The following is a 17,170-nucleotide window of genomic DNA, read 5'->3' as shown; positions in this document are numbered from 1 at the left end:
ACAGAGGAGATGCGATTGTCTTGCCATGATCTGCCAACCCGTGATAATTCCCGTCAAAGCCGGACTAAAACTGAAACTAACTCAGAGAATCCCCCAGAAGTCTAAATAAGTTTTAGCAACTTCACATTTGACAGTTCGCACACTTTGCATTTCGTCAGTGCACCTCTCCTCTCTGCAGTGACAACCTGCTACGACACAAACTTTAAAAAAAAAATAAATAAATAAATAAAGGAAGGAAGCAGTAATTTGCGTCTAAAGTTAAATTAGGCAGAAAGCTGATTAATGACAGCATGTAAATGTGTTCCCCAATTAGCTGCTTAAGCTAGTCTCTGTCGACCTGCCTCGGTTTGCCTGCTCAGTCAGAACACACTGTTCACTTACAGTGTGTTGTGCTTAATTACAGTGAAACCCCAAGATGTAAATACTGCTAATGCTCCATATTTGTGTTGGTTTTTTTGTCAGAATAGGTGTTTGGACTTGAAGCTCTTACCCAGGGCGTTGAACGTGGCGATGTGTTCCCACATGTTATCGGGCTGGTCGGGACGAGGCTGCCACACCAAAGCGTCCACATCATGGCGGAGGCAGAAGCAAGGCATTTCGGATGGGTTCGCCTCAACTGTGAACAGGTACTGATGGCTTCCTAGATTCACCTGGCCAGACAACAGGGGAAGGTGTATTTGTGAATTAAAGTTAGATTAGTTCAATTCTGTCAGTTGTGCCTTTGGACTGCGTGAATTGTAGCTCAGTTGATAAGGCAATTGACCATGGACCACAGGGTCAGTGGTTCAATCCCCGCTCCTGGCTACAAGTCGAAGTGTCCTTGGGCAAGACACTGAACCCCAAGTTGCTCCCGGTGGGTCAGGTGAGCACTTTGCATGGCAGCCACCGCCATCGGTGTGTGAGTGTGTGTGTGTGAATGGGAAGCTACATTGTAAAGCGCTTTGGATAAAAGCGCTATATAAGCATCTATTTATTTATTTTAAATTATTGATCTCTAAGCGTATCGCTGTGTCACATGTGGACCTGAGTGTAGGTAGACACTTCGTAGAGGTGACTGTCTTTGTAGTTCATTGATAAGTGAATACAATGCAAGGCTTTGGATGCTTCGCTTGATTGACATAAAACTGCTTCTTATTAGAAGCATTATGCTAAATAAATAAATATCTAGTGCTGGAATACAGGAGGGTAATGTACTGGATCCACTGGTGAAAAAAAATGATGCAAAAATGTCAGTTTGGTTATTTGTCCGAGCAGTCGGTCTATAACTGAAGAATGGATTTTCTGTTGTAATCATTTGTGTGGCCACAGCTATTTTTCTTCATTTATCTACTTACTATACCTGCATAATTATTGGGAAATGTATCATATTTTTTTGTAGTCTGTGTTGGACTATTATTGGCTCAATAATTTGCACTTCGATTCTCCTGTTTGAAAACAAGTTCATCTTAACTTTTTATTCTCGCATGTTCTTTTTTTGTTGATTGATTTTTTTTTTTTTTTTTTTTTTTTATAAGAGACATCTCTGAAGCTTTTTGTAGATGTTTTCTTTCCAAAAGAGTAGTCAGTATTATTTTGATTCCTATTCGTGGCTGATTTTCAGCTTGAAATTTAGCATGTCCATAAGGGGTAAGACGCTATCTTGACAAGGAGATAAAACAGCCATAAAAGTCCACGTATTTGTCCCACACTGGCGTCGCTCTGATAAATGTGCCTGACGTAATAGCCTGTGTGTGGTATGCTGCTATTCTAGTCTGACTCAGTTTGTTTTGGAAAAAATACGACCATTGCTGTGACATAATCGTCCTCGACATCTGACTGTTCACACAGATCTCTCATTCAAACTCAGCCCACAATCCAACTGCCAACATGTCTCAGAGGCTGTCAGACAGCGCCGTCCTCCTCATCCTGACACACATTTGACAGGTATTGTAAAATTCCCCATAAACCAGCTCGTATGTTGGTGGTTGATGGCCGCGCACAATACCAACTCATTTAGCAGGCCGTCACTCCTCCACTCTCCAGCTCATTTTCCTGGCACTTGTGCTTCGCTTGGCACGCACGGCAGGCGTTCGCTCGTGTTTGTGAGAGAGTTGAATGACAACGACGCCAGTGACAACCCTGGTAAAGATTTGTGAACAGTAAAAAGAAATAAAGTTCACTGAATGAAACTGGTTATCTTCAGATTTGAGTCAGTTTGAATGCGCAGTGTGATTGGGTTTATTATGCTCCGAGCGCACAGATCCTCTGCGTGGGTGAAAGCTCCTCAATACTCAAAATTCAGTTGAGGTAATCTATTGATGTAAAATGTAGACGTAAAAGCAGATGGGCCTCCACAGCACATAGCTGCAACCTTGAGTATTGAAATCTGCTCTTGTCATCACTGGGAAGGCAAAATTCTAAGAAAACTTCTTTGTGTGCAAGGTCAGTTCATCTGAATATAATGAAAGGTGGTTGTGAGTATGCAAAGAAATCCGAATCAGATTTATTCTCCGAGTAGCAAGTACAAGGACTGTGGGCCAGTCGCAATATAAACCACAATATAAGTACCAAGACCCAAGAGTAATAACAAATGTAATACTGACAACTTCTGTATGATGTTCTGTATGATGAATCCCTCAAAATATTTCATGATCACAGAGTTTAAAGCCAAAGAACTTTCCGGAGCTATTTAGGCGGGAGACTGGCAGTTTTTTTGCAATAAGGATTATTGTGCTGGTCTCCAAACAACTGGTGCAGCACAGTGACACATTGGAGGTGAGAGGAAATTTCTTTGAACACTTCTTGTACTTTGATAGAAAGTTGTTAAAACTGTTAAAAAAGTGGATCTTAAACTCATTTTACTAGTTTACTAGTTGACGAGGATGGACAGGATCTGGAATGAGGACATCAGAGGGACAGCTCATGTTAGATGTTTTGGAGATAAAGTCAGAGAGGCCAGATTGAGGTGGTTTGGACATGTTCAGAGGAGAAATTGTGAATATATCGGTAGAAGGATGCTGAGGTTGGAGCTGCCAGGCAGGAGGTCTAGAGGAAGACCAAAGAGGAAGACCAAAGAGGACATTTATGGATGTAGTGAGAAAGGACATGAAGTCAGTGTGTGTGAGATAAGAGGATGCAGAGGACAGGGTTAGATGGAGGCACATGATTCGCTGTGGCGTCACCTGAAAGGGAACAGCCGAAAGGAAAAGAAGAAGATTCAAGGATCCAAGATACGTAAATTTAAACTAAATAATGCAGAGTATTATTTTCTACTCTCCAAGTGTCCTCTGATGAACTGATACAAAAGTGTGACTCAATAACTTGGCGCACACAGCCCCCTTTTGTAAAGAACAGATACGATCTTATAGATGCCTTTCACACGTACAGAAGATCTAGTTACCACTCTCTCAATATCTTACACCTGAAATGTAATTACAGTCTTTGGCCTTGCCTATAGATGTACGCTGGGCGGGAGTGGGTGTGTATGTATATTTCATATTACTGTTATTAATAAAAGGCATATGGACTCTGGAAAAAAAAAAAAATTAGGTCCCAAACTTTGTTTCACCTTCAAGAATTACATTAGCCAAAAATATAAAACTACAGCTTCAGAGCTGCCTGCACAATATGCAGTAAGATTATTTAGTTTTTCTTTTTAACGTCAAGATATTTTCACAGTCGGTGACTAAGCACTGTTATTGTATGACTAATATGTGGCTCAACCTTTGCATGCCAGGGTCATGGAGAGTGAAGCCATTTCCTCTGATATTCAATAGCTTGTTAGAGGTCAGATGCTAAAAAAGGAAAAAAAACTTAATCATGAGGATTTTATCTCATTATTTTACAGCACACCTTTTCCAACAGCCTCTGGCCTGCTTATTGGGGCCGTGCTGCACTGGGATCAGGTGTTTTATTATAAGCCATGGCAATTTAAAACTTCTGCCAAAAAAAAAAAAAGAGAGAAATCACAACTACTGGAAAAAACCTTACCGAACAATAATATAAGAGAAGGGGCCCGTTCTAATCTTCTTTGGTTTCTTAAAAAATAAAAAACACTATCACATAAAGAGGATTTAACTGAGAGCACAGAAAAAAAAAAAGAGCATTAACCTTTTGAATCCAGAATGTATTTTCCTACTAATACTTATTTTGCCTCTTTACAAAACAGAGATATGCTATTCAAAAGAAGAGAGTGGCAAAAACATCAAAGATAAGCTCAGGTTTTATGGTAAAAGCCGATTTTCTGTTAAGGACTGTGGAAGCTTCATGTACAAGAAAAAAAACCTTCTCAGGTGAAGTAAGTACTTTGCTGCACATTTTAATCTTTCTGTAGACAGTAATTACTTTATTACCATTACAAATAACATTTACATCTTAGGACCCTGTTGGAAGTAACATTCTCCCTTTAAAACATTTCTTAGATATATAAATGTTTCAAATAAACACTAAAGCCAAGCACATTCAATACTGTGGTGTCTGTAGTACATGTTTAAATGGCAGATGCAAAAAGAAATGACCCTGATAATCACACTAAACGGCCATTTTGTTTCACTTTAATTATCAGTTTCTTGTATTTATGTTCATTTCCGTCTGGGTGTTAAAGTTGCGTGAGATTTTCAGCTAACACGGAGGTTGTGGCAGGAACAGTTACAGTAACTATCATTGCTATGCTGATGACACTCATCTCTTCTTGTACTTTTTGCACATCTCATTTTAAGAATAAATGTAATTATAAATGCTCCAATTTTTAAAAACATTTTAATGTTCAACAGTCACAAAGAAGCAAATCCCTACAGCTGTAGGGATTTTGTAGGGAAGCAAATTCCTTGAGAAAACCTACCGTTATGTGTTCTTGTACTAAACACTTCTGTTTAATAAAATAACATTTGTTAATATATATTTTTGTGTATAGCATATAGACAACATGCAATATTTACTTGTATACAGCATGTATGAACAAGGTTTAACTTCCATTCTTGATGTTGTGACCAGCTGCTTTACAAAAAGGCTCCAACTTGCTTCTTCGTTCAACCCCAGAGTTGCCCATACAATGTAAGATCCTATACAGAGGTGGACCAATCTGTTGGTACCCTTCCACTAAAGAAAGAAGAACCCACAGTCAGGTTTGAAGGGTTCTTTCTCGTTCGAGAGGATTCCGATCAGGGCTCCTATGAGCCACTTCAGAATAGTCAGAGGATTAGTTCTTAGCTACTCTTGGGTGTTTAGGGTCAATAAACTGTTGAAGGACTCATGACCTACAACTCAGTTGGTTTTCGCTCCAAACTTTAAAGACACCCAGTAGTAGATGCAGCAAAGCAGCCCCAAAACATAACCAAGCCTGTTCCACTTCACTATGGTGGGTATGTTTAGCAGATTAACTCACCACCACACAAACATCACAGGTGGTAATTTCTGTATTAAGAACAGAAATTCTGGCTCTTTCTCACCACCATCGCTGATATCAACGTTCCTGCATCCTGCTGCTCCTGAACAGTGAGGGAGTATTCAGAATATGAGCCTCGTCTTAAAATCATGATCAGAGTGTTTGTGGAAATTTACACATTTAAAGTCAGTATTTTGGATCAAAGAGTGCAGGTTTTTTGTAAAATAATTTTAGTTTTTTGCAATAAAATAATGTATTTTACAATAAACTTAGACTACTATTGTTTGATGCTGGATGGCTTTGTGGATTCATACTTGTCCTGGTTGAGAGTGCCAACATAAAAAAAGACAAGTTTCACACCATGTTTGTATCTTCCCACACTAAAAAGCAAAGCCAGCAATACCATATCCTCACTGAAATAAAACGTAAAAAAAAAAAAGATCTTTGTTTGGGTTTAATCATTATTATTTTTAAATGATATAGGAGTATCTGCAATATTTAAAAAACTAGGGATAAGCAAATTTGAGGAAAACATCTAAATACACCTGGTTTTTGATCATTTCAACTCAAGCTTGTATTTAAAGAATGAGACCATAAGTTTTTACCTTAATCCTAAATGTATTTATCCTAAAAACTAATTATAATAATCATTGGCAAAGTCAAACCTGTGACATGATAATAACACTGAGTAATATTGGGTAAAAGTTGTTGTTGGCTTTTCTCTGATTAACTTCCCATTAACGTCCCAGCAACAAGCAACAGCCTTGTTATAATCAGTTCATGCAGAAACAAGACAAATTTAGGATTATTGGTAAAAACTTATTTTGTCTCATTTTGTAAATACATGTCATTGGCAAAGTAAAACCTGTAGGAGGGGTTGAGGCTGAGTTGGTAAGGCAGTTTCCCACGCACCACAGGGTCAGGGGTTCAATCCCCGGTCCCAGATATATGTTGAAGTCTCTCTGGGCAAGACACTGATCCCCTAACATCTAACACTGAACCCCCTCCCCAGCTGTGCAGTGCTGGTCCAAGCCCAGTAAAAATTGGGGAGGGTTGGGTCATGAAGGGCATCCGCTGTAAAAACTGTGCCAAATCAAAATGCGGACAATGATCCGCTGTGGCGACCCTGAACTCACAGGATAAGCCGAAAGGACAAATAAATAAATAAATACAAATTGGCAAAGAAAACAAAAACTACAAATTTTGGAAAAGTTATGATATAAGTTATGATGAACACAGGTGGTTTAAGCTACAGAGGTACATGGCATACGCTGTACATGTCTGACATTGGCCCAGATAATCACCTGGTTTATTTATTTAATTGAGTTTATTTTTTTAAACAAACATGAAGACATTTTTTGATGATTATAAAAGGCATAAAAGCTGCAAAATTAAAAAAAAGCTTATTTAGGATACTTTGAATTGACCTTTCATGAAAACGGCTGATTAACCTGAGCTAATTTTAAGCAATTCCTGCATTTCCTGGTTTTCAACCCTCAGTGAGTCCTAATTAAATCCAATTTAAACAAAACGAAAAAAGATTTAGGTTTTTTTTTGTGTTAAACATGAGACAAAGTATTTTCAAACTGCATTCAATTTACAGCCTCTGTGGCCTCCATAGTGACAGCTGGGAGTAACTATAGCTACCACATCTACAGATACACACCACTGTAAAAGGTGTTACCAGATAAGGCCAGTGGATATGACTCACAGCTACACTATAAGAAACACACATCAAAACCACTCTTTCCCTTTTAAAGTGAGATTGAAACCAAAGAGAAGCACATTGACAAAGGTGCCAAATTAACAGGCGGTGCCACAATTGTTAGTGGATACTTTTTAAAAAAAAAAAAAAAAAAGGAAAAAGGTCAGCATAGGCTATATCCTAGTGGCTAAAGTATTAAGGTGGACACAATGAGAATCGGAAGTGAAGAATAGCAATGTATGGCTTCCTGGATGAGATACAGATACGGATCAACACAGGCAAACTCCCCGCACACACACACACACACACACACACACACACACACCTGTATATACTCAAATGTTCGCACATGGAACAAACAGAAGCGACTGTCCTTCAAAAGGCTGATGGTACAGGTACAATTACACGGCACCTTGTTCAGATAAGGGCAGCAGCTTGGCTGGCTGTTGCTATTTGCAGAGTAAATGCAGGGAGAAGCATTACAGGGCTTTTATTTACAACAAACCTCACATCAGAGTCTGGGCACAAACATTGTGTCCTAAATTCAATACTCATCCTTTCATTACATAATGAACGCGTTCATTTTTGACTGTTGCGGGAGATCGTGATGGCATTTGTGACGACCTACACAGAAATTAGTTTGTGCAAATGAAGTAGAGAAACTGAAAAGGGGAGCATCATATATCTGCTTTAGAAAATGAAAAGCATTCACTTTTCTTCGTATTTCCAAAGCTACGAAATATCAAATATATTTTTATCCCATCAACTGTGCTTGTTTTTACCAAATAAAAACACTGTCTTTTCTTCAAAGTAGAGTGCTAAATGTGACGTCTTTTTCGTCCTCCTTTGACCAAATAATGGTCAAAGAAGGACAGTGTGACCAGTTTGTGCTCTCCGTTGTGGGTGGAGGAGCAAACATATGTCATACAGGTTTCCTTGGTCAGCTCTGCTTTTAAGCAAAGATTCCACATTAATTGTTTGCAAAACTTCTTTATACTGGAGCTTTTCCTGGAGACTACTGCCATAAAAACCCTGTCTAACTCAACCCTCTTGTAAGACATAACCTTGGGGAAATGTCCTCTTTAATCTGAAAACAAACAAGCAAAAAAAAACAAAAAAAAAACAAAAAGAAAAAGAAAACATTCTTAAGTCAAACTACGCAATGGCCAAGAAATTCTGGCGTTTTTCTTCAGATTGTGTGTTTTTATTTCTGTCCAGACATATATGGGTACTGAAGGATAAACTATAGAAAAAAGGTGAATTTCAATGCAGCACAGGCATTAAGTAAAAATGCATCAAAATATTTGGTTTATGAACAAACTAATACTTCATTACAGACCACAATGTCAGTACATCCTTGGCTTTCTTGTGTTATTCTATGGATCGACATGGCTCCTCTCTGGAATTTGTGCCAAATAAACTATATTGGTCTGTTTCTTTGTTGGTTCAAAGTATGATAGCGAACATTAAAATGCTTCAAATCTAAATGTCAGCATTGTGAATTTAAGGTCAGAGCACCACTGTGCCCAAGTGCAGCCTCAAAGAGCTGTTAGCATGACTGTAGCCTCTTAGGCTACGTACACATGACATAATCTCCTTATGTTGAAGGTTCAAATTTGTGCTTATAAAAGACACGAGAGAACATGCATGAGCACATTTTACTGAAAAGTGAATGTGATGTGTTTACAATGACAACAATGTCATATGTGCTGCAAAGTCAAATTTTGCAGTTTCTCCAAAAACATCTTGGTTACAACAGAAGCTCTTTTTACTGTGAGATGCAGACGTCCACAGGATTCTGTAAGATTGTGCTAGGTGGGCCATGGACCCTGTGGAGGGGTCTGAAGGGATGCTCCCCGGGAGAAAGGTTTTTACATTTTATGTAAATGCATCGATTTGCTGTACTATGTTCTCTTGTAAAATATTTACCCTAATAATAATTTTATTATAAATACAGCGGTTATAAAGATCTAAAAGCAGACAATTTGATAAGACACTTTTTGCATTGACACCACAAAAACAGTCTACTCTATATGTTTTTGGTTTTTTCCTCTTTCTGATTGATTGACTGATGATTGATAGTGGAACGCTAAGCTATGGCACAAATCACAAAAGTTAGAAAAGAAATCTTTTTTTTTATGCAAAGTGTTAAAATATATTAGGTCACTGTGAAACTGTGGCAGTACAAACTATATTGTAGTGGGCTGCCACTGTCTAAGTACTGTAATTAATTAGAAACACTGTTGATTTTTTCACATGAGAACAAAAGTCCCCGCCCCCCCCAAACTGATGAATTCCAAAGTGGCATCTAAGATTTGGTTTGATCACAATTCTCAGAAAAAGAATCTGATCTGAGTCACTTGAGCTGACGAGCAGCTTGCCTATGATCTGCACAGCCACAGAACATTGTGGCAACCACATGATAAAGGAGTAATTTAAAAAAAACAAGGAAATGGCTTCACACTCACCTGTGTTTTTTTTTTTAAATAAAAGTAAAGTCTCTTTAACTGCTTGAGTACAGCACCATGTGCCAATTCGTACCCTGACAAATACATCTTCTGTACTGGCACTGGAAATAATGACATCTGATGCGATGCTTCAGCTTCTCAAGTACTGTTAATAAATACAGATTCAAAAAGCTGAGAGAGTGACAGCTGCTGTTCATTGTGAATTAGACCTGGCTCTGCAGCCCTTTGTTCCCCAGTGGGCTGGACAGACTTAAAACTTGCTAATATCCTCATAACAGGTAAAAGCAACAGCCGAGTAAAACAAAAACCTCAATCATCTGTCTTTCGGCGAAAACAGCATCTTAGTACTGTGTATCCTTCCACGTCATTATGCAAAGGAACTTTTAAAAAAAGTGGATAAAAAGCCGACTGTTTTGCTGATACGCTTCCAGGACACATTGTTGGGTTAGTCAGAAAACAAGACAATAAACTCACATTTATGCAGTGGCCAGATACTGCTAATTATGTGATTCTACTATTACTATTCAAGTCACGAGGACAAGTGATGAAAGGGAAGTAGGTCTGCCTGTTCCTTCTTTACTGGGACTGTGGAGCTCTCTGGTCAAGAGGCTTGCTAAAGGCCGATGATAGCACTGCTAACTGGGGGCAGCAGGGCCGAACTAACCCATGCTCTTATAAAGTAACAAGCATCAGGTACCAAACAGTGGACCTGAGGGAAACAAAAAGGACGGAAGGAGCAGATGGAAATGACTGAAAATGTTAAAATATGAGGGCTCACTCTTGAAGGATTGGAGAGTCAAAGTGTTTATCAGTGTAGGAGTGAGGCATTACTCACCACCTGAGTGGGCTTAAGTGATTCTCCGTCAAAGTGTGTGAGGCTGGAGCTGTCTTCTGGGAACCCATCGCAGTCCTCCAGCTCCTGAGAGTTACAAGGGGGCTCATTCCTGTCCGGGTTTCCATTCTGGACAAAAAGGAGCAATGTGAAAACTAGACAGAGGCTACTGTTACACTTGGTTTGCATCTATGAACATGTGAAAAAGCCTGATTTGCACCGAGTGTCTCAAGTGGACCCACTTGATGATACTAATGAAGGGTGAGGGTGAAGAGAGGAAGTGGCTTAAAAGACAGTTGAACATGAGACTAACTTTGGAGACCAGTGTGATGATGTACACAAGACGTCAGGCCAAAACAGAGCTACTTTCAGACTGTTCTATCAAGATAGTCATTAAAAACGATGAGGCATAAAACTGATTATCCATTACATGTTGTACTCTACCTATCAGACTATTGTAATGAGTCAGTCTCACCAGGTCCTCTGCGGTTAGATGGGTCAGTTTCTCGTGGATGAGGGCGGCTTGCTCATCGCTCATCACATACTCCCCTCTCCTGTCACCCAACACCAGCTCTGGCCACATTGGTCCCTCGGTGCGCTTCTGCAGCGTCACCTCAACGCTGAGGACAAATTTAAAGAACAGAGAACTTACAATTAGACACGTGGTCCAATCAGGCAATTTGAGAAATTGTAATTTCAGAGATTTCCGGTTTTTTATTTTTTTTTCCCTTTATGAACTAGGGAGCAAATGGTGTAGTTAGAATGAGAATGATGCAATCAACCCGAAAACGGCTATCAGGACCAGTCTAGTGGGATAAAATGCAGTGTTGATGAGAGAGGTCAGAGGAAAACCTGAAGACTAATTCAGGCTGTGGTTGATCTAGTTTTGACACAAATTATGGTACTCAGCAAGTGACAAGTGTTTGAAGTTGAGCTGCACAGTGAATAATATGAATGAGGAAAAAAAAAAAAGAAAATAAATATATAAAAATCACAATCAAACGCTTTAGAAAAAAAATCTTCAGCACTCTTAGGCAGAGCAAGGAGTAATATTTAAAATATTTTCGCATGGATTTTACTGGACTAGTTGATTGAAACGAAATCAGCAGACGGTGAGATGAATGATTAATTGTTAAGAGTAAACAGTGGGAAATTGTAGTACGTTTTATTTTTTAAATGTTACAAAAATAACGCTTTTGAAATTCACATTGTAAATGGCCTCTTATGCTAAATGGAATCTTACAAACTGCTTTTATTTAATGCGCTTTACAATGTTGCTTCTGGTTCATTGTCTTGAGAGACCGGGAATTGACCCCCTGAAATTTGGAAAATTGGAAATTGGAAAATAAAATGGCACAAATAATAAACTAAAAATATTATTACTATAAAGGGAAAAGAATTTATTTTTTGTGGTACCAAGTTATGAAAATAAAATAAATGCACTGCTCATGGATTATTTTGATCACCGATAACATATATGTGTAAAAACATAATTTCAGATCCTTTGCTAGTCATTGTACAGCAGCTGTTTAGTCAGAATAATGTTATTCAGTCTTTTTGCATCAGGCTGCGGTGGAGGGTGCAACATGAATTCAATAAAAGGACACGTGAGCCTATTCATTAACTCCGTTTCACTAAATTATGGTAATGAAGATCAGTATTTCCAGATTCAAGCAAAAATAGGAATAAATTGTAGTACAATTACAATAACATTTCCGGCCTTGTTGATATACGTTTGCATAAGAGCATTTTTATCTCACATCTCACATGTTGCTCGCAGATGTCGGTACAGGTACAGTGAGGATACACAGTCCTAGTGCACCTTAGCAACTTCCTTACACAAGGAGGTTTTTGGTATTTTGGCTAACAGGCGTCCTAGGCAAAGTAGTATTTTTCAAAATTTCCATCAATCTACTACTTTAACAGGACACGTTTGGTGGAGCATGTGTTGCCAAGACATCATCTAACACTGGCCTCCACAGGGACAAGCATCACCAGTACTGTATTATACTGCAGGAGGTTATAAAACAGCTCTCAACATTGAAAACGTACCGTATAAAAAAAAAAAAAAAAAAAAAAAAAAAAAGGACAGAGTCTTAACTCAGTTCTGCACCCAGATTTCCATCTAATTACACATATTAAACAAACCAAAGTGTATTTTGTATTTTGTGTCCTTTGTGTATAAATGGGAAAACTCAGAAAAAATAAATTTACATTCAAGTTGAAACAGCGTCTAGTTGTTTACTGTACTGCAAGAAAAAAAGATATGCAGATGAATATCACTCACAAAGCATCGAGTGACTATCCAAAATAATACTTATCGTTGAGAGACAAGCTTAAAGATTAGAAATCAGAGTAATGTAATAGAATAATAGAAACTAATAAAACTTGGAGGAAAACCTCAAGTGCACCTCACAGTTTTTCATCCAAACCACATTATTTTTACATTTCTCTTACACACACACACACACACACACACAGGCATGATCTCTCCCACTCACATGCACAGGCTTTTAAACGTATGAGGAATTATTAGAAAAATAACAAACAGGCTATGTAATGGGTTTTTACACCGAATGGCAAACTGAAGCACTACTATTAAAGAAACAGGAAGCAGAGCTGCCGAGCTGATAGAGGCAGATGAAAGGTCTCAAAGTGGGGGATGTGACTCAACTCATATTGACAACCAGATTAATAGATCTAATGCTGATGAAAAGTATTCAGCCCTCTCTGCCTGTTTTTTGGGTTTTATTGTCTGGCAACACCGAATCACAGTGGATGTACAGAACAGGAGCTGTTCCACTGGGAACCAGGACAAGGTGTTCAGATCCCAGTCTGCGTTAGTCCGAGATAACTGGAGGACATGCTTTGGTGGCGTTTTTAAAAAAAATGCAAATCATTTCATCTGTCAGATGAACTTTCAGCATGTGAAGTTGTGCGTCTCTCAAATCCCTGGCCAGTTTAAGAGAGTGGGTGGGACTGTGACCTTTCTTTCAGTTAATAGTGTTCGTTCATTTCTTTTCTTTTCTTTCTTTTTTTTTTTTTTTGCACAGTAAAAAAAATACAAGCAGCAGTGGAGGAGGTAATATTCACACCCCCTTAGTGGATTCTGGTCTCTGCTGTGATCCCATTCCTGATGGAAATGTGTGGCTCTTTGTCTGCTAAATGCTGCACTGCATCCACTTTTCAAGTTTCTCTCCACGACTCTTAGGAAACAAACGCAGTCATCGGAACATATTTTTCGGCGATGTCAGCTTGACCGTGTGAAGTTCTTACGCCTAACACCCATCTTGGCTGAAATCTCGGCAACACTAAATCACTTCAAATCGAAGTCAAATACAAACCAAATTGTGTTATTATGAACCCATTCCTATCTGATCCACTTCCACACCCGACAGCATTCCAACATAAAATAAAAATAATAATTTTCAGACACTTTGGTATGCCCACATAAAATATATAAATATATAATACATAAAATTTCTAAAAACAATTTGAACACTAAACAGTTCGTCTTGAGAAGTGGTGCATGGAGATATTAATAAAGGAAACAGAGCAACTTTCAGATGAATAAACTACTTCTGCGACTCTTCATAAACTGTACACTAAAGATCATTTACCATCACTGATGAACCCGACAACGACTCTCGTCGTTTTCAAACAGTACCATTGCAACAGAGCTCATTACAATGTCTGACAGTTTTAACTTTAGCTGCTAAGAGGCATGCAGTTCTCTGCAGGAAGGCAGAAGCCAGAAACACTTAGTAAAGTTTAGTAAAGCTCAGTGATGATTCTCTAAAGGTTTATCACAACGTATGTATTTTCACTCCATCCTCTATGGAAGATCCGTTTGGGTTCTGGCATTTCTTAAATTGCTTTCTCTACTGTGCAACCATAACCCCAGTGAAGGTCAGCAGCTCTCTTGAAAACAAACAAAACATTCTTCCCATCCCTAGTTGTCTGAGTTTTTCCTTTAAATCTCCCCTTCCGAGACCTGGTTCCTCGAGTTTGTCGCAGTCTTTCTGTTCTTCAGCGACCTTGCACATCAGAGTGATGTGACCTGGTCTTGTTCATGTAATGTATAAGGTTTCTTGTAGCCTTCTGGGTCTCGCTCATTACTTGGGAGCAATCTGTATTAAGAGGAGCAGGAGATCATGCCAACATTGCGACCAGGGCCACAGAGACATGCAGCAGGGTCACAATTTACAAAGAGGTTTTGTTGCTTTCTGTAGAAACCTCCTCAACACAAACCTCCTGATACAGGGTTGTACAAAGGAACCATGATAAAATTTACTGCTGACATGCTGCTGAAAACGTTTTCTGGGAAAAACAGTTACAGGCTCCAAGTCAAGATTGCACGTCGTACATTGACTACTTCTAAAGACAAACATTTCTTGGCTGCATCTTTACCAGTGTCACAGTATCCACTAGAACCACAATAGGTGAGAAATGTATGAGACTGAGACATCAACCATGAACACAGATTTTTTATTTTTTTTTGGATTCCTAATACCTCAAAAATATATAAATATAATAATAATAATTAATCTAATCTGATTCTGAAACCCAGAAACTAAGCTCATACTTCATTTCTCATGAATACTGCATTTAGTGAATATTCCATATATTCCCAGATGGGAAATAATTTGGTTTTCTGATGCCACATAATCAAATCTCACCATTTTATAGCTACTTTCAAGATCTGACCTACTTTCACTGCCACTTAATGTACTTTTAATGTATTCTAATATTTACGTGAATGTTTAACTTATTTACTATTTCTCTTTTGTGTAAAGTGTCTCCAAGTGCCTTAAAAATGCTCTGTAAGCAAATGTACTGCATAATTATCATTTGACTGTAGTAATGGTATAATTACATTTACATTAATACATCTTGTGGGAATAAATAGAGTCATGTGACCTTATCTTAAATAGTCAGAGAATTAAAGTGAACAGACAGAAGAATATCACAAAAAAAGTGCAGACAGAAACTGTCTCTTGACCTTGAAAAGTTTTTGTTTCCTTGTGCACTGCATTCAGAAGCAGCATCAGACCAAGATCAAAAGGTTTCCTTTGTTAATGATGTGTTTTGGCTAAAAAAAAAAAAAAAAAAAGATTTATTAATAACAACCTTGCACATTCCAGCTGGCAAACCTTTTGTCATTTTTGATGATCCAGGCGCTGGCCTCAGGGTCTACAGATGTGTACAGCTGGCCCCCCAGCAAGGGTGGGAAACCTTGCACCCCGATGCGGATGTCGTCCGCCGTCAGCCTGAACTGCACCTCCTCCTTGGTGACACCCTCAGGCATGCGCACACACACAGTGATGTCCTCTGCTGTCTGCTGCCAGAAGTAAATTGGATCTGTATTCAAATAGGAGAGAAATGGTGCTTAAGTTAATGGCAGCCCTGTTCCAGCTGTTACAGATTCATACATAAAACATCTAATACAGTGCAGGGACGGAAGGGAATAACTGTTGAATATTCAGTAACACTGCAGAAGGGAGTATTAAAATAAATGAATTATCTTATTGCAAGAGAGAGCTACAAGTAGGTGGTTCACAGTGATGCTATGAGGCCAATTCTACTGCACAATTTGAATTTTAACCTATGGAAAATATGCAAAAAACAAAAACAAAAAAAAACTTGAGTTCCAATTGATTCTGTTGGACAATTTACTTATTAAGACAAAATTACATACATTTATTTATATTTTGATTCGAATGTTTACACGAAGCACACAAATAAAGTAAAAACAGATATTACATCATATCAAATTGCTTTACTGTCTATTTATTGTCTTGATTAGTTTTGGTACTATTAGCTACACTAAACAAATAACGTGAAAAATTTACATGAGTTTCACGAAATTCTAATGAGCATTTTTCACCAGTTCCTGACATTTTAAAAACTACACAATGAATAAAATTATTTAAAGATTGATCAAAATCACACCACAGAAAATGGTCCTCAGAGTTTTTGTACAGTGGGCGGCTGAGTATTTTCACACCATTGATGAAATTGACATGATTGTATCAACTGAAATGCGTAACATGATGTAAATTCTTAATGGGTATCAGGTCATCGTACAATCCCTGATAACAGTGACATTTCTGCCACTTTGCTTCACAAATTGGCACTAAATAGAAAATAATGCTAAAGTGTACCTATACTCTTCATCTCTTCTGCCAGAGATTAATGCGAGAGGTTGTGTGTTTTGGTGCTGATTATCTTCCATTAGTAATAAAATGTCTAAATGACTAAATGTAAATGTAAAATGTAAATGTAATGAGATCTAGAAAACCTGTTCAGATAATTCCGAGGCCTGTGAGGCGATCGGCCGAGGAACACGTCAGCCATTTTCAGTGCAGGTACGGAACAGTGGGCACATTCGTGATTTTGTAAAAGGATTTATCAAAACTGCTATGGTAAATATGTCTTCCATTATTAAAGTGTGTGTATTGATACAGATGCAGGTTAAAATTAATTTCTTTGCCTAATATAGTAAATGTAGAAGCTAAGTGCGCTCTGAGTGCCTCCTAGTGGTCAAATTAAGAACTTTTCACAGCATAATGAGGGTTTTAGAAAACATTGCACTGAATTAGTTCAGGTTTAAACACTTTATAGTTTCTTTATGAACGTTTTTAAAACAGACTGCATTTGCACAAATCTGTTCTCACATTTGCCAACATTGCAAAGAAGCCAACGTTAAGCCTCTGACTCAGCACCTTGCCTGGCTTTTTAGCATTTCGTGACCCTCGATCAAATTATTGTGTTTTTCTCGTAGTCCGTGACAACACCTGCAC

At 38.3% G+C, this 17,170-nt stretch overlaps 1 protein-coding gene across 1 annotated transcript in view; it reads right to left on the bottom strand.

Moving 5' to 3' along the window:
- nudcd1 (NudC domain containing 1) overlaps window positions 1–17,170 on the bottom strand; it is a 30,819-nt gene that overhangs the window by 2,641 nt on the left and 11,008 nt on the right. Inside the window, exons 6-9 of the mRNA XM_067489868.1 lie at window positions 15,521–15,728; window positions 10,843–10,987; window positions 10,371–10,496; window positions 491–650 (exon numbers count right to left, since the gene is read on the bottom strand). Coding sequence (XP_067345969.1) covers window positions 491–650; window positions 10,371–10,496; window positions 10,843–10,987; window positions 15,521–15,728 — 639 coding nt within the window. The remainder of the gene's footprint in view (window positions 1–490; window positions 651–10,370; window positions 10,497–10,842; window positions 10,988–15,520; window positions 15,729–17,170) is intronic.

This window comes from Channa argus, chromosome 1, assembly GCF_033026475.1.
Source record: "Channa argus isolate prfri chromosome 1, Channa argus male v1.0, whole genome shotgun sequence".
NCBI classification, from domain to species: domain Eukaryota; kingdom Metazoa; phylum Chordata; class Actinopteri; order Anabantiformes; family Channidae; genus Channa; species Channa argus.
Note: the sequence above shows the minus strand (reverse complement) of the source record. Positions and strands in the feature narration are given on the sequence as shown.